The sequence below is a fragment of the Dermacentor silvarum genome, chromosome 1 (assembly GCF_013339745.2).
Source record: "Dermacentor silvarum isolate Dsil-2018 chromosome 1, BIME_Dsil_1.4, whole genome shotgun sequence".
In the NCBI taxonomy this organism is placed as follows: domain Eukaryota; kingdom Metazoa; phylum Arthropoda; class Arachnida; order Ixodida; family Ixodidae; genus Dermacentor; species Dermacentor silvarum.
In genome coordinates, this window is record NC_051154.1 from 46,676,400 (window position 1) to 46,694,482 (window position 18,083).

At 44.6% G+C, this 18,083-nt stretch overlaps 2 protein-coding genes across 6 annotated transcripts in view; one reads left to right on the plus strand and one right to left on the minus strand.

The window, feature by feature from the left end:
* LOC119462195 (uncharacterized) overlaps positions 1-18,083 on the plus strand; it is a 125,907-nt gene that overhangs the window by 37,133 nt on the left and 70,691 nt on the right. For all 5 annotated transcript variants that reach the window (XM_049667476.1, XM_037723544.2, XM_037723558.2 and 2 more), the window contains 6 exons: positions 572-1,886; positions 3,961-4,106; positions 4,984-5,118; positions 5,289-5,386; positions 8,727-8,997; positions 13,665-13,797. In XM_049667476.1, coding sequence (XP_049523433.1) covers positions 632-1,886; positions 3,961-4,106; positions 4,984-5,118; positions 5,289-5,386; positions 8,727-8,997; positions 13,665-13,797 — 2,038 coding nt within the window. In that variant the 5' untranslated portion in view covers positions 572-631. The remainder of the gene's footprint in view (positions 1-571; positions 1,887-3,960; positions 4,107-4,983; positions 5,119-5,288; positions 5,387-8,726; positions 8,998-13,664; positions 13,798-18,083) is intronic.
* Positions 14,296-14,922, minus strand: LOC125945564 (piggyBac transposable element-derived protein 4-like). The gene is given in 2 exon segments (XM_049667551.1): positions 14,296-14,802; positions 14,805-14,922. Coding segments are annotated over 2 exon segments (465 nt in total). The 5' UTR covers positions 14,914-14,922; the 3' UTR covers positions 14,296-14,446.

The following is an 18,083-nucleotide window of genomic DNA, read 5'->3' on the forward strand; positions in this document are numbered from 1 at the left end:
GCATTGGTTTATGACTGCTTAAATGTGTTTGAGATTGAGACATCTAATGTAAAGTTTTGCTGTTGTTTTCAATGAATTTTGAATATTAGCGTGGTCTTGGCACAATTTCCTTCTGCAACAGTTATTTTCTTTTATTTCAAGTTCTTGGCAATGGCTTTATTGAAGCATTTGTGGTGTTGCATTTTTATAGGCTGTGGTGTTAGCAGTTTCCACTTGTGTAACAGTGATGTGTTGGGAAAAAATTTAAACCGTCTTGAAATTCACATATTGCAATGGGTGTTTGGTTTTTAGCAAGTAGTAGAAGGGTCTGGCCTCTATATCACTCAGATAGCTATGCATTTGTATTGTCAGTGTGACTGGCATCCGCAGCATAAATGTCACTTTTTTCTTTTTTGTCGTCTTTTGGTACTCCTGGTGCATTAAGTGAATGAAACGACATTTACACACATATTCTGCCCAGTTCATCTTGGTTATGGCTTTTTGACTCTGGCATGTTTATTTTGTTTGCATGTTTGCACTAGTTGTGTTTTACAGAAGCAGCAGTGTGATTCGCCTTACATGACCATTGCAGGGTACGTAATGGCTGAGGGAGCCTTCTCTTTCATTGGTGCCACCCTCCCCTGGCTGCAGCATGGCTGAGGTCAGGCGTTCAGAAGTTCTGGCTGCATCACGGTCCCGTACGGGATGGCTTGATGAACCCCCTCCTACATCCTCATCTCCTACATCTCCAGCGAAGCCCTTCATTTCAAGTCTGCGCTCAACTTTTGAGCAACGAACGAACCAGACGCAAGATGGTGCTGAGCGGCGACGTGTGGCACCGGCAGGCACCAAGGCAGGGTCTAAGGTCAGCTCAATTGCAAATATGTTCCAGGCCCGTGATGATTGCAAAACTGCCTCCAATGAATCGCTCTCACGCACGTCCCCCCTAGAGCCAAATATAACCGAGGCAGCAAGACCGTCGGGACCGCCAACGTTAACACGGAGTGACAGTCATGTTGCACGGTTTTACAATGCGCGCGCCATGTTTGAGCGTCTGCAGGAGGCATCCAAAAAGCCCCAGCCTGTGTCAGGGCGCAAAGGAAGTGTGGCCAGCTCACCAGCTAGCTCTCCATCCTCTGCCACTCCTGCCACATCATTCCCCAAATGGAACGAAGAGGGGCCTGCCGAGGAATGCGCCCAAAGCCTTGTAAATGGAGACTCCCAGCACAGTGCCAAAGGCAGTATTGAGGCAGTCAGTGACCCTGCCAGGAATGGGCCCAGTTCTGCCATCTCCAACGGTGTTACAAATCCGGAGCTGCCAGAAACGTGTGCTGGAAAAGATCCTGCAGCCTCTGAAGTTGAAGCTCCTCTTAAGGTACCGCAGCACAAAAAGCCATCAGCGCCACCACGGGTGGAATCATTGAGGCGGTCATCTGAAGATGGCCTCTTGCAGGCAGAGCTGCCTCGACCACCTGAAGAAGCCAGTGTGGTGCCGCAGGAACCTCCAGTCCCCCCACACAGTCAACATGTGGGTGAAGAAACAAATCAAACTCTGTCGTCTGCTCAAAGTAGTTCTAGTTGTTCATTGGACTCAGGGACTGGGGAATCTCGAATTTCAGACCACGCAAATGAACGATTGGATGCACCTTTGCCAAAAAACTCAGTGCCTGTATGCTCAAACAAACCACAGCAGGAGCAAAGCACAGTGCACCTAAAAGAAGATAGCCCGCTCTGTGCTGATGATCCCGGTGAAACAAAAGAAGGAGAAAAAAGCTGGGGAGCTTCCGAAGGAACTGACAGTGCCAAACAGCCCTCAGGCAGTGTGTTTGCTCGAGCCAACAATAGCAAGCCACCATTGCCTTCTAAACCTCCGGTGCTCCATCACGCTTCTTCCAAGCATGACTCTTGTAAGTTTATTTTCATCTTTACTCATAGGTTAGAGACATGCGATATGAGTCAGTGATGTTTCGAATTCATTAATGTTTGATGACCTGAGCTTGTCATGAGGGATCGTCACTTTTTGGCCTATGACGAGCCTACCTTATCATGGGTATTCTGCCACTTTCTGAATGGCTTGTTGCGTATAGAGTACGTCAAACGCCGTTTTTTCGCCACAACATAGACGGCGGTAGGCATTCCGTTGTCATTGCTTGACATTGATTTATATTTTCTGCACAACAGATAGCGGTAAGTGTTTCGTGCATGCCGGGGTTTAAATGACAGTGAGTTAGAAGTCCCTTGTTGCGAGTGCTAGCACACACATACCGCAGTCAGCCTCCAGTAGTTCGTTCGGTAGCTGCAAAGGAATGCTACAACTTTTACTACTTTCATTCAAAACAATCTGTTTATCATGAAGTTCCAAGAAACAAAGTGGGTGATTCATGCCAGTAAATAGTATTTATTCTTTGCCATGTTAGATTTGCAGTCGTATTTCTGTTGATGCATTTAGTGCCATAAAAAAAATTTGCCATTATAGCACTGCTTTTTTTTTTTTTTCCACAAAGAAAATAAGCCCTTAAGGGGTTAAGCTGCTACAGGCTTTTAAATGGCGTGTACCACCCTGGGTAGGATCACATTAACTTCTGCCTCGTCTTTGTCCGTGTGGGTTAGCGCAGTTAAAAAAAAGTTTACCATCAGATGTTTATGCTACAACATATTTTCTTCATACGTTTTATGACATCATACCGAGTAAAGGTATTCTTTAAAGTAGCATGATAAGAGTGCTCTGTTGCTGTACAACTTCTTGCAAAACATTCAAGCGAAGCTTGTATTGCCTTGCTCGTGTATTGCCTCGCTGTGTATTGCCTCGCATAGTCGTATGAAAAAACTATCATCATCAGCATTGGCTCGAGCGCCGTCTTCTTCCGCAGCAGGCTCGTTTGCACTCGTGCCACTGCTCCCGCGTTCGTCGTCGTCTGCTTCCACAGCTGGCTCCATTGCCGCTACTCATTCCAGTGTAGAATTTCACTTCTCTTCTGTCATAATAATTCGGAGGCCGCGTTTACGGGGCTATAAGCCATTCATTATCTTAAGTAACGGACCGATTTATATTTGAAGCAATTTAATTTCTAAGAATCGCAAGCGACAACAGCGGACTGCGGGCATACCGTCAGTGGCAACATTCTCTCTGTTGCAGCCGTCACATCGTGGTTAGTTTGGGTGCACCCAGGACAAGCTTCGCTTATGTCCATTTTCGGTAGGGGAAAAGTTTGTTAGTTTTTTTTTTTTTTTTTTTAGTATATTCAGCAAAAAGGACTCATAAGTGTGTGAATTTTGTAGGCCCAGTATGAGGGTGGAGAGGGGGTTGGGGATTAGTGTGCTGGTTTTCTTTTTTTCATGCTTATCAGGATGCTTATTATTCTCAAATTAATGTTTCTTACTCAAATACTGTGAGAACTGATTTTGTCACATTTGGTCACTTGCTTATAAGGACTGATACTGAAATTCAACTTACACAATACCACGCTGAATTTCCTGTAGCTGCCAAAGCTGTGGAGAGCAGGCTGGCATGTTGAACACAACACATATGGCCAATAAGATCATATCTGCTGACCTATAAAAAATGCCTCAGAAATGGCAGTGTGGGTTGAGTGCAGCTGCATGGAAGGTCTGCATTATTGTTGGTTCATCTTTTTGCATTCTTAATTGAACTCTCAAGACTAAACTGTCAAATGATTTCAATGTGTACTATTTCTTATAAGCCAAGATGATGAATGAGGAAGTTTTGTTAAAGACTTAAAAAAATTTAAACAAAGTGCATGTTCCACACTGTGCTTGGCAGTGCTGAATCTAAAATGGACTGTTCAAAATGACCGTATCATTTGTGATGAAGCCATTACATATGCATTTTTTTTTGAGCTGAATGGTAAATATGAAATGATACAATGTGAACATATCATAAATATGAAACAGTTCTCTGTTTTATATTAGAAACATAAGTGGTTCTGTTCATCTATAATGAGGCACATTGTTGCTTCCCAGGTCCCTCAGTTGAAATGGATGATGTGCCTCATTGGCCTCAGCAAGATTACGTTGGCCACAATGGGATTAGTGAGCCCCCTTCCAACAGCGTCCTTCTCTATACACTAGCAGCTGCATCAGGAAGATCTACCATGCTTCTACAACAGGTATTGAAATGTTGCAGTTTCTTGTGCCTACTATCACTAAACAAGGTCTATCACTAGACAACGTTCCTGGAGAAGGTCTGTTCAATTCACATGTCATTCACAGCACCAGTGCCGAAAAAGCTTGGGGGGTGCTAGTGCAGGAAGCAGCATGTGTCTTGAGTGCTGAGGTGTCGTTCAGTGTGAGCTTTTTGTTTGTGTCTTTAGTGTATCTGTAAAGGAATGCCATAGTGCTGCATCATGGACGATGCTCAATCTGAAAGTGTGGATAATGAAGTGAACCCGACAGAGGCTGGAAAACGCATCATTAATTTAGTGGGTGCCCACCTATTTCAGAGTGCTGGAAGCTATTCTGACTGTGTAGGTTAACATTGTCAAAGACTTTAATAGGCTTTTACATGTTCTCTGTGAACTGCCTCAGTGCCAGAAAACATAATTTAGCGAGCATTGCCATACAAAATGCTGAGCGCCTTGGCTGCGTCATCTTGCCTGCAGTTACAGTGGTCTTCTGCACCAGGGTGGTACCATGCTAGAATTGAGGACTGCGGTCCAAGTATGCTACAGTTCTCGTTGGTTTTTGAATCGGTGCTGGAGTGCACTGCACTGTGAACTGGTACAAGAGGTGTAGTGAACTGTGTGTGTATTTAACAGACCTAAAATAAGCATCCATGTTTACCGTCTAGCTGAAAAATTTGTTCGCTTAATCTGACTGCTTTGGGACCTGAACTCACTTTTTTTGTTTTGTTTTTCTTGTGTATTTGCAGAAAAATTATTATTTTTTACAGCTTTCCTTTGTTTTGACTTGTGTGCCTTGTGTTTGCGAATATCTTTGATTTGTGGCTCTACTGATTCAAGTTTTTCTTCCTTTTCGATGTTTTAGGACAGTGTCTGCCATGACAAGTACAGCAACAACAGTGGTTTAAAGCATGCTGCGGGTGAAACCTTGGCAGAGCTTGGGACGCGAGAGCATGAATTATTCAACGTTGAAGCAGTCATAAATTCGCGCTCGTACAAAGTAAGTTGCAATTATAAATGATATCAGAAGCATGTAACTAGCTGCTGACAGTTTATGCCGTGACACATGGTCACTCATATCAAAACTAAATGCTTACTGTTTTTAGCAATGAGCGTGTATTTTATACATGTGTGCACATGGAGCATCCTTTTTCTTCATGTGTCTTGCAGGGGGATCCCTTTGGAGATATTAACCTTGATGCCCAAGTGGATGGCAGTGGCGTGGAGTTTATGACACAGGAGGAGGCAGATAAACTACTTAGTTCAAGGTGAGAAAAGCACGGGTTATGAAGGATGATTGTTGTAATGCTTACTTGGGAGCAGCATCATCCTCATGTGCTTAAAGGCATCTAAACATAAAAATTATCTTGAGTTAACCTATTATAGGTAACTTGCACCTTCTTCACAGAGACAAATGAGCCATGACAGCCTCTCTGTAGGTTGTTTTTAGGCAGTCGGGAATAACCTGCAGCCCTCTTCCATTTTTTAGTCCTTTCTAGGAAACAGCATCAAGTTCATGTATAGACATGCATGCTTTTGTCTAAATAATTTCAGTACCATGCTGCAAAGAACGAGTAATACTACAGTTGGCCGCAGGGATCAAGCTATTGGGCAAAAATATGTTGTTTCCATGTCTTTGTAGTCCCTGTTGACAAGTTCTCTTAAACTGAGCAGCAATGCAAAAGTGTCGCTTTCTTTGCCCCTCTAGTGCATCGCTCAAATGCTCTAAATGTGTGGATGTCTGAACTTCAAAGGACACTAAAGAAGAATGTATAGTCAAGGGTACGACGAAACATTGTCAAAACCTTGACTATACTAGTTAAGGGTTCGTAGCTAAAGTGAAGCTAGGTTAATAAAGTACACTCCTGGGAATACCAGAAACATTAGTGTTACTATGAGGCAGGGTCATGGTAAGCCAGAAAATAAACAAGAACGAAAGACAGGCTTGCAGTTCTCTCACTGGCTTCTCGGGATGTCTTAAGGTTTGGACAGTGCCTGCTTGGGGTTGGTTAATATTTATTGTTGAACGAGGATTACATTGCCTTCTAAAAGCACCAATAAATCAACCTAGTGAATTTTGATAACTTCTTACGAACAAAAGCGGCCCAATCATCTGAAGATGCATTGATATTCGTTGATGCTCATACTAACATACGAGCTCTGTGGTTTGGGTGCGAATTAAAAAAAAAAAAAGGGGATAGTTGGCCCTTGTAGTTTTTCCACTAGTATCTTAAATTTTTCTGTCACATAATTGCAAATACGAGTCCCGAAGAAATACTGCACCAGACTAGGCTTGGTGTAGCTCTTTAGTGTCTCTTTCAAGGTGGGCTTGGGGACATTGGATATGTTTCTAGATAACCTGTTAACTAAAAGTAAGCTGTGTGTGTGCTTCACATTGGAATAACAAAAGAGTGGTGGCAGAATATTTTTGCATGTTGTTTTTGGGTGACTAGGGACTCTGTGCAGTATGTCTATGAGGGACCTCAAGCCAAGCTTACCTTAGCTACAGTTGTTAAAACTGTTCATTATCAGGATTGTCACTAAAGCTTGAGAACTGTGCAGCTTACAAGTAGGGCTGTTTAAGTGGTGCCTCTCTGAAGAACTTGTGGTATGTAGCTACTGTTATGGTGCTGTGCTAGCCTACAGACTTCACTAGCTTTTTTTTTTTTGTGCTATATTAGCCCATAAATATAGTGCATGGGTGGATGTGGCAAAGGTATGTGAAGTAGTCATTACCGCTTAGTCAGTTGATTAAGTGTATGGGGTCTGCAAATTTAAATTTAAGAGACATGGGCATGATGTACTTCATATCTAAATGTGTAAGGAGTGGTAAGCCTCCTAACAGCTCATGCAGTGATTCTATTTTGTCTCCCATGTTGCATGTGGTTTTATTTCACACTGCTGGCTGGTACCACACCAACCTTTCTTCCTGAATAAATGACACAGCTGTGCTAGAAACATGCATTGTTTTTCAGATAGGCAGAAAATGAGCTTCATCCACAGTGGAGTTCAGGTAGTGTTTAAAATGTGCAGTAGGCACTTTTGCAAGTTTTGTTAGACTGAATTTCCTGACAATTGTGGTGAGCAGTTTCAAGCGCCTTTTTTTTTTAGTTTCGTGTTGATTCAGTGCATTGCTGTCTAGGCACGTTTTCACTGAGACAAATCTCCACAGTCCTTTCACGTTTCTGTTAGGGTGAGTTTACCATAATTTCACTTTCTGTTAAGGGAGGGTATGGTGATTAGAGCTATCCTTACCTACTTTTGAACCAAACTTGATAAATGTTGGCATGCTTGTTTAGTTTCTTCTCCTGCTTCTAAAAAGGCAGTTATTTTTTCTGTACGTTCATTATTTCATTACATAATTAAGAAAACAATGTTTTTGTTCTTACTACAATAGACAAATAACCACCGCACGAAAATATACAAATGACATATGGATTAATAGCAGAAAGCTCAAGACTTGCAACATAGGAAGCACTTTTATGATTGCGTCAATATTTCTTACTTTATAGTACACTGAACTCCATTGCTTTGAACATGGCCATGCACTTGGGCACACAAAAGACCAATTTTAAAAACTTATAACAAAAGAACTTGAAAAGTGCTTCCTACATTGTGTGCTCCAAACATCTAGCATCATGATGCAAAAAGAATTATTATTCTATGTGTGATAGCTACTGATGTGTCACAGTAAATGTATTGCTGGATGTGCAAAATTAGTATTTTGTGAAAATGAAAACAAACAAATCTCCCGCACTGTAGTTTTAAAATTAATGTATTATGGTTTAAATATCGACATACGAGATAAGAAACTTGGTAGATCATGAGAATAATAGATGCAGAATCTGAAAATGCAATTTTACAAAGCTCGAATTTTTGGTAATTTTTAGGCCTAAAGACCCATATCTTTCAAATATTTATCACTTTCAAAGATAGGCTGGATTGATACAGCATGCAAATGCCACATGATGAGCATCTTTTGTCCTTGAATCTGTTGTTGATTGAAGGCATGGGGGGGGGGGGGGGGAGTTTATTAGAACTGATCCAGAAGTCTGTTGATTTACTGGTCACAAAGCCAGTGTATCGGGAAATGTAACCCTGACTACAAAAGTTTTCAGAGCATGGGACTCATGAAAAAATAAATTTTGTCATATCGGCTGCATCTACCTTAAAGATGAAGATTGCCGCTGTATACTTTATGTGTTAACTGCACTGCACCCATATGAATCAGTCTTACTTGCAAAACCATGAGTGTAATTAAAGTAACTTTTTCACTACTTTCATTCTTCTGAAGCTTTTGTGGTTGGGTGTACAATGGCTCATATGTAGCGATTGTGCTTGTAATGCTGTGAAAAGGACTTTCAGTAAAATGTTGCTGTTAATGGTTGCCCTGAAGCACTGTTCGAAAAGAATTGTTGTCCCCCTGCCCCTCTTTCATTTTATTAAAGAAGGGGCAGTGATAGTTGAGCTGCAGGCATTTTAAACTGTGAAATGTTATGACACAGGTGTGGTTCTTGTATTCATTTGCCTAAAGAAGCTGTAAAGGCTTTGTGAGGGCATGAACAGGCTATTAGGTTTGGATCTGCAGTCATTTTGTATGTGTTTCAGCCGGCAACAAGAAATACTGAGTGATGAAGAAGCCCAAGAGGTACGACGGCTGCTGGTGCTGCGCACACCGTCGCCAACGGTGGCTGAAGAGGAGAGTAGGCCACCCAGTGTTGTGCTGTTGGAGGAGGAGGGCGTCGCCTACCATGTGCTGCCAGATGGACACTTCTTTACTGAACAGCCTGGCCTGGCAAGCGACGAGGAGGAAGAGCCATATCCAGTGCCCTTCCAGCCGCGCCCCTCACGCGTCAAATTCAGCACAGAACCCATAAAGGTAGCCACTGTGCAGGATGAGTATCTTTGCTGGCATACAAAAGTGATTGATGAATGTTTGGTAGGATAATGCTAAGCTTAGGTGACATAACCTACTGCTGTTAGTATTTAGTTAGTCTTGCAGTGTCTGTAATTAAAATGATAGAAATTATATTTGCACCTTGCTTTCCTGGTGTTCTTGAGGCACATTTGTGAGGAAATAATTTAAAAAGTGTTTTAATTATTCAGCCTAAGCTTGTGCATTTTAATATAAGGGAGCTAAACAACTTAATTCTACAAGTGGGAAAGCAACCTGATACAGTAGAACTCCGCTGATACGTCTTTCACCGGACCGAAAAAAAACCGAAAAAAACCCGTAAGAGCCGGGCAACAAGAAAATTGAGAAATGGCGGTAGTGTTGAACTGCACACAATATTATTTTAATTCTTACATGTGAAAAGAAGTCGTAGTTTTGCCCGACAGCCGAAGTATCGATTGCGATAGCAAATTAGTAGACAGCTATACAAAGTAAGAATAGTAGTTTTATCGTCCGTATAAACTTGTAAACATTCGCGTATTAACTATATTAACAAGCATGGTGTCAGCGCCCACAGGCAAACATGAACACATCTCACTCGATGAGCGCGGACACGCGCTGTCAAACGCTGCAGAAGTGAGCGAAGTGACCTTCGTGCTGTTGTCTATCGCTTCAACGCAAACTGAGCGCCGAGAACACACAGCACGCACAAAGCTACAAGCCGCCGACGCACCTACACTGCGTAGACTCTGCCCCCAACGTAGATCGCTTTCAAGATACGGCCCGCGCGCCGCCGCGCAGTACGCAGTTGATGCCAGAGCACAACGCTGCCTGCTATCCCTCCCCCCTTGCTCCCTTGCCGGTGCCTCAAGCGGAGCGGAAGAAGGCGCGCTTCCTCCCTGCTTTTCTTTCTTTTGCGCGCGAGATTTATATGCGGTCGTCGGCTCCCCTTGCACGCTTTCACAAGCACATACAGCATACGGCGTGCGGCAACGGCGTTATCGCTTTTGGACGTTATAGGAAACATCTATGAGCTAAAAGCAATTATAGGGCCGCAACGCGTCATAGACACCATCTTTAGATAGCAAATACGTATCTCAAGGGCCATACTTTTGTTGGCGGAAACCGAAAATACGTCATAAGTGTCGCCCCCAGCACTTTAGGCGGCCAATGCCATCGTCAAGCAACCAAGTCAAGCGATATGAAAAGTCAAAATGGCCGCTCGATCCGGCGCGGGGTGGCAGTTCGCAACGTATGATGCGGGAACGATCCCACAGTTGCGACGTAACAGCAAGGTTACCAATGCATTGTGTTCTATGGGAGCTGTGCCGGGACCGGCCGAAAACGACGTAACAGCCGGTAAAATGTAGCACCCGGGAACGTAACAGCGGGGTTCTACTGTATTGTAAATAGGCATGGCAGAACAGCTTGGAAGTAGTGCGGTCGATACCTAGGATGCCAAATGCCCTGAACATCAAATAAAAAAATTGCAGTGAAGAGAAACATACATTTTGCACCAAGAAAGTTTCTTGAATGAGCACCTTTTAGAAAAAATCCCTATGTTGCAGCATCCTTCACTTCATGTTCAGTGCCTTAAAAGTGTAAATTGGGGAGAGGTCCACCAGCAGTAAACTGGTGTTTGCTTGGTGCTCTGCTTAGACAATGGCTAATACGAGCAGTGTAATCTACTGATAACAATATTAAAAAAAAAAAAAAAAAAAACATGGAAAAGTGGTTGGTACAGCCGTCCTTTATTATACCTGGACAGCTTAACAACTGCCACCCCAGAATATATATGCATATATGCATTTGTGTAAGGGTCAGTAATTTTGCTGTCCACACATTGCCGAAGCTGCTTCACTTTGCTGCTAAGAGTAGCTGGCGTAAGCCACTTAGGCTTTGCTGTGAACAAAACAATGTTCTGACAATGGATGTACGTATGTTGTATTGCTTGAAATATTAGTGTCAAGGTCAGATTAAGAAATGAAGGGACCGGTGTGCCCACCAGCACCTGTACTACATTAAGCTAGAATAGGGGTTGTGTGCTCAGAGGGCACTGTGAGGGTGTAGCTGCTGATGTCACGTCGGAAATAAGGCTCTCAGTGACTCCACTTGTGACCGCTGTGATTGCATGGTTGTCGTGTTTTCGAAGGCTGCCTACAGCAGTGGAAGAGTGTCATAACAGTCTGGCGGACACACACACAGAAACGTGTGTGTTTTTTTGGACATGCCTGGTAATTCAGGCGCCTTCATGACACTGCCACATATGCCATAAAGCCAATGTATAATTTTGAATTTCGGATGCTGAAACCCTTTGCCGTCCGATTTTTTGAACTTTTTGCCAAAACTGTAGGTCCGAAACGGCATTAATTGAATTTTGATTACTCGCAGCCTCAAACCAGCGCTTGCACGCCGATCCGGGGGCAGCTGTAGTAGTCGTTTTATGCTGTTGTTTAGCCTAGCTGCTTTGACGTTTGCTATCAAGCTTCCTGCAGTTCAGTGCCATGTTTTTCATTTAAAGTATTAGCCACTGTCGGGAATGGCCCTGACTCCGCCTTCATCATCCCCGTTGATGGCGTCGAAGCACGGAAAGCATGGCAAGGGCCTAAAACGTTTCAAAATGCTAGTTCTCGAAAGTCAGCTTTACCGCAATGCAGCTGTGTTACGCGGTCATGCATATGCAATGGTATTAAGGTGAAGCATATCAAGAGTGCAAGGAGGGTTACTGTCACAGGACAAAAAATGTGTTCCTAATTATACACGTGTGCACCTGCCATCTTTTGTCACAGAGTGAGCACTGAGATGCATAATAATTGTACTGGCTGGCCCTTAAAGCTATTTCAGGTATGGCTGTGGTGATTTGAGCTCTTGGGGGCAGTTAAAGGCATGTATTCGTTTTTCACACGTTTTATTGCGATAGCAATTATATGGGCACTTCAACCGGATTTCTGCCGTCGGCGTCGCCGTCGCTGTCGCCATGAGGTTCCGTATAGATTCCAAGGGCGATAAAATCGTCGCCGCGCGCCGTATGCGCGAGCGAAAGCGCGCTATCACGGAGGGCGAACGCACGGCGGAAAGCAAAGGCGACCGTCCCGCAAAAGGCCGTTGGGGTATGGGAGGGAGGGAGGCGGGGCGGCGCTGTGCTCCGGCGCCAAAGGCGTATCTTACCACTCAATCTCCCACGCGAAAGCAAGAAACGGGAAGAGGGGGGAGGGGGGGGGCAGCTTCTCCTCTGCCAACAACTTCTCTGCCTGGCGGTCGCCCGCACCGTCTCTTATCTCCACACGGCTCTGACCTTTGTATGGGCTGTGCATTTGCCGCTCAGTTTCCGTTGAAGCGATAGACCGCGCGAACTTGCGCTTGCTGCCAGCGTTTTGACAGTCGTTGGCTGCGGTCATTCAGTGTGATCTATTCATGTTTGCTTGTGCGCGCTCACACCACGATTGTTAATTCAGTTAGTAAGCCAATGTGTCCAAGTTTATGCAGCCGATAAAACTACTATCCCTACTCCGAATAACGCTCTACTAATTTGCTATCGCAATCGATGCTTCGCCTTTCGGGCGAAACTGCGACATTTTTTGTGGTCTCTAGGGAGACCGAAAAATTGACATTGACAATATATATATATATATATATTTAGCCATTAGAGGTGACGTTTTACGAGACAGGCACAGAAAAAAAAAAAGCACAAGCGTACAGAAATAAGACCGTAGCATCCAAGCATGAGCAAGTGGTGTGAATGTGGATGCTACATGTAGACTGTCGCTACAGCTAGTGCACTGCAGTGGAAGGGCACACTGTTGACATTTGTGGCTTCACCTCTCGCCAAAGACGCCAGTGTGCAGTAAGCACACTACACCTATTCTAGCTCAGTGTACCTGTACAATTGCTATACTGTGACTGCCGCACGTAGAGAAATTCAAGAATTATGTAAAAAATGGTTTAAGCATTTTCTGCAGTAAACGTAGATGGCCATGTTTTAACTGTCCACTTTTCTGTTAAGTTTCCCAAGCATGTTTTGATGTCAACAGCCCTCTTTTTCCCTCCGCAGAGGCAGTGCCTGGAGCTGCAGATATTTTATGTGTTACTCTGACCAGCTTGTGTTAATATTCTCCGTGCCTTATTCTTTACCCACTTGCCGTGGTGACTGAGCAGCTGTGGCATTGCGCTGCTAAGCACAGGGTCATGGGATCAAATCCTGGCCGTGGCAGCCGCATCTCGATGGGGGCAAAATGCAAAAACTTCTGTCCAGTGTATGGGGGGCATGTTAAAGATCACCAGGGTGTCAAAATTAATCCCACTACAGCCTGCCTCATAATCAGATAGTGGTTTTGGCAGGTAAAACCCTATGATTTAATTTAAAAAATCTTTACTGGCATTGTTGTGAGCTGTGGTATATGGCGCTGACGATTTTTCTGTGTCAGTGTCATATGAAGTAATGAACTGTTTACAGCTCCTTTGTTACTGATTCTAGTTCAGCGCTTGATGTTATGTGACATTTCCAGAGCGGCAAAGTTCTATGAAAATGTACAATGTGTTTAAAACGCTTGTGGTATTATGATTGCGCACTATAACTAAATGTTTTCACATCTTATTATTGTCATTTTTATTTGTTAACTTCTTTTCATTTATTTTTCACATCTTATGTCTAGGTTTTCAGCACGCATTCAGTTGACGAGTATGATAGACGAAACGATGAAGTGGATCCAGTATCGGCGTCGGCAGAATATGAGCTTGAAAAGAGAATCGAAAAGATGGATGTGTTTCCTGTTGAACTTGTAAAAGGTATTTATAAGCATCTATTCCTCTTGATTTACGCCTATTTCAACCACTTCAAATGTGGTAGTGCTGGTGTTTGTGTTTTGGTAAAAACCTTATTGTTCATTGTATTTCCACAGGGTATTCATTAATAGTGTATGGAGTCGTTATTTACTTGCAGTTTAGTGTGAATTTCTTGGGTGTTGGTTTGTTTGGTGCCATTCATTAACTCACATCTTTGTGCAAGATGTATCATTATCATGCGCAAAATGACTGAAATGAGGACACTTATTGAAGCATTGCAATGAAAAAGATAGGATACTGCTTTGGGGGGGGGGGGGGGCACTAGGGGTCGAGGACAATCATGGTTGAACTTATATGACCAGCCTCCCGGATTTTAACCCCTTATGTGCTCTATTTTTTTGACAATTTCCGAACCAAAAGTGCCTATTTTTTTTATTGCTGATTTCGAATCTGATTGTACTAAAGAGTAGCTAGCCGATGTTGAAAAAATATTGCACCACATACTTAGTCAAATCAACACAATAAAGTTTATTTCGGAACAATACATAGGAGACCAGCTACCTGCTGCTAATATAAATAAAAACCTTATAAAAAACAGTTGCAGACGTCACATCTTTGTTCCCTTGTGTAGGCTAAGTACCCTTGGGCTATTTCACTCGGGAAGCTTCGGGACTGTGTGGAAAATTTCGAAACATGGAATAACGCAAAGCGGCTTGTTGCAGCTCCTGCACCAAAAGCGAGTTTCTTTTCTCAACTTTTTCCCGTTTTCTCCTCGCTTCCGACAGCAAATGAAGCATTTTCTTGTTGGTGCTGCTTTGGTTTTGCTTGGCGGGATGTAAGAAGCAAAGTGCCGTTCCTTGAGACGCACCGCGTCAAGCACATCAGACTGTCGGCCGCGCTTTGTCTTTTTTGAAGGATCAAGGTACCTAGTCAGGATCGCCTCAATTAGGGCGAGGCGGTAGTCAAGGTGGCTCATCTTCTCTCCGTCTTTTTGGTACAAGACAAAAGAGTCGCTTCATCGCTCAAGTGTCGAAAGATCTTCTTGTAGTAGATCTTCTTCCGTTTTCTAGGGACAGGGTAGTCGGACAGCATCTGATCAGCCTTGTCCACACCGCCCATCGTGTGATTATAATCACGCACGATGCTGGGCTTTGTGACGTCTCACCCTTTCGAATCTTTGAAAGTCTCCATGCTTGCAGTGTGCACTGTGGTCATGACGGAGACTACTTTTTTGTCTCGCCATTGGAGAGCAATACATTTACCGCGCTGGTAGGCTTGCACCTCTCCCTTCTTCAGCTTCTTCGTCTGGAAATCTGGAGGCATGTCTTTTCTCTTTGGTCTCACGGTGCCATACACATCCGTGCGGTGCTGGATGAGGAGGTCGACGAGTTCTGGCGAAGTATAGAAGTTGTCTATCGTCAGGCAGTACCCCTTGCCTAGCAAAGGCTCGATGAGCTTCATAACAACTTTGGTACCCATTGGTGAACAAGGTTGAAGATTTGCTGGCATGCCTAGATTTGTGCCTTTTCCTGTATAGATCAAGACATCCCACACATATCCCAAAGATGCCTCACAAAGCAAGAAAAATTTCAAGCCAAATCTTGCTCTTTTGAGCGGGATGTATTGCATCCATCCAAGTCTTCCTTTGAAGAGCATTAGACTTTCGTCTATTGATGTGTCTCTTTCTGGTATATATGCCGAGCGGTAGTTCTTCAACAATCGCTCCACAAATGGCCATATCTTGCACAGCTTCGGCTGTGGATGGCTACTAAGATCGGTGATGCTGACATTGTCCACAAAGTGCAACATTCGCATAATTAGCAGAAACCGGTGGCAGGACATAACCTCTCCAAAAACAGGTGTAGACAACAACTTGTTCTTGTACCAGTACCACTGCTGTCGACGCTTGTGAACTATTCCCTGCAGTAGCAGGAGTGCAAGGAATACCCACATCTCTTCCTTTGTAACCGGCACCCATTTTTTGAGGCGGGAGTGTTCACTCTGAGGAGAGCGTTTCAATGTTTCAACCGCTTTGCGATTGGTTTCGTCTACCACTAGTGATATGAGTTCATCGTCCAGAAACTGCTGAATATATTCCATAAGGTCATCTGGCGATGACAAGTTGAAAGTCTTGCCTGGAATGGCCAAGAAGGGAAAGCGATGAGGCTTCACAGGAGGATTGTCCACATCAAGCAGGATCCACTTGGTGAGCACTCGCGATGTTCGCTTCCGAGCTGTCTTCATCATCACCGGAGGAGCTGCTCAAAGGAGTTGCATCGTAATTGTGAGACCGTTCCCGCATCATGCGTTGCGAACTGCCGCCCCGCGCCGGCCTGAGCGGCCATGTTGACTTTTCATGTCACTTGGCTTGGTGGCTTGACGATGGGATTGGCTGCCCAAAGTGCCGGGGGCAACACCTACCGTATTTATTCGAATCTAGGCCGATAGTTTTTTTCAAATAATCACATACGAAACTCTAGGGTCGGCTTAGATTCGAGGATTTTAAAAAACGCGCCAGTTTTTAACCGAAACTGATAAATATGGTGCATAGTTAGCGCCATCTAGAAAAGTCAGTATCGCAGCCGCTACTAGCCGCGCCAGTAGCCAGCTGAAGTACACGAGCGACGTCGCCATTTTGACCTGCGTCGTATCGGTATGGTGCAGCATCGGTGCGCGGTGTGGCGTTATCGTAATGGCACCAAATGGGCAATGCCACTATAGTGCCGCTTTCTAAATGAATACTGTATTTACTCGAATCTAACGCGCACTTTCAACACTACCCTAAATCTGCGTCGGCATTTCAAAATGGCCGACTCGCACGCGCGTCGTGCCTAGCTACCGTAGCATGCGGAAGCTTCCTCCGTGTGCTGCAGTACACGTGTTTAGGCAATAGTCTACCGTCTGTCTTCACGTTCTCAGCGTCTGCTCTATCTATCAGCATGAAGTACCGAGTTCATCATGATGCCGCATTTAAAAGGAAAGTGATCATCTGTGCGGAGACGGACGGAAATCGGGCCGCATCACGGGCGTTCGGAGAATTCGAAACTTGCGAGCGGGACTGGCGCAAACAGAAGGAGAGGATTTTCGCCAGCAAAGCAATGCGGAACGGTTTCAGTGGACCGAAGCAGGACGTAATCTGCGACGATCCACTCCGGCGATACGATCAGGCTTGGCCCTATCTTGAAAGCAATCTGCGACTGGTAAAGTCCGCCGCACGCCGTGTTTTCGCCGCGTTGAAGCGAGAGGCATGCTAGCACGAAGGCGCGCTTCGTCTCCAGCGTTTTGACAGTTCGTTTCCGCGGTCAACGAGCGAGGTGTGTTCATGTTTGCTTGAGCGCGTGTGACACCGTGCTTGTTAATAGCGGTCTACTAATTTGCTACCGCATTCGATGCATCGCCTTTCGGGCGAAACTGCGACTTTTTTTATTCATCGCAACATCAGTGCATCGGGAGGAAATCTATTTTTCCAAATTTTTCCTCACGGAAAACGGGTGCGCGTTACAATCGAGGAAGCGTGAGAATCGAGTAAATACGGTAGTTGTGCTAGCCGTAGAGGCATCGTCAAACGTTCAAACCGGGCGGAACTTCGGCATCGGTCTGTCGTTGGAGGGGGCCACGGGAGATGGTTTTTGCGTGCGCCGCAACGTGCGCTCCTTCCAAAAATGCAGCATCTCTAATGCGCTGGATGGTACTGAATATAGCGCAATGCTTGAAGATGTCAGCAGTAAGGAAGATAGCGACGAGGCTAGCAGCGATGGTGACAGAATGAGCTCGGCATGTTCAAATTTAATAAATGCTGTTTCATTTTGCGAATGCTGTCCTCGCTTTTTCGTTCGGCCTACATTCGAGGTAAGTTTTTTTTTTTTCGGACTTCGAACTTTTGGGGGGTCGGCTTAGAATCGGAGTCGGCCTAGATTCGAGTAAATACGGTATGATGTATTTTCAGTTTCCACTAGCAAAAGCATGGCCTTAGAGATCCGTGTTTGCTACCTAAAGCTGGTGTCTATGATGTTTTGGGGCCCTAAAATTTTTTTTTTTGCGCATAACTGTTCAGTAAAAAGTCCATGAGCGATTACGTCGTCGCCGCGCGCCGTATGCTGTGTATGTGCGAGTGAAGGCTTGCGAGGGTCAGTCGACGATTGCGGTTCAATCTTGTACGCGCGAAGCAGAAAGGCGGGGCTTCGGAAGCGCGCTTCTTCTGTCGCCCGTGAGGCATGGGGTGAGGGGGGGGGGGGGTTACTCCGATGCCGTATCTTGAAAGCGAAAGTGGCATTGAACTCTGGCATCAA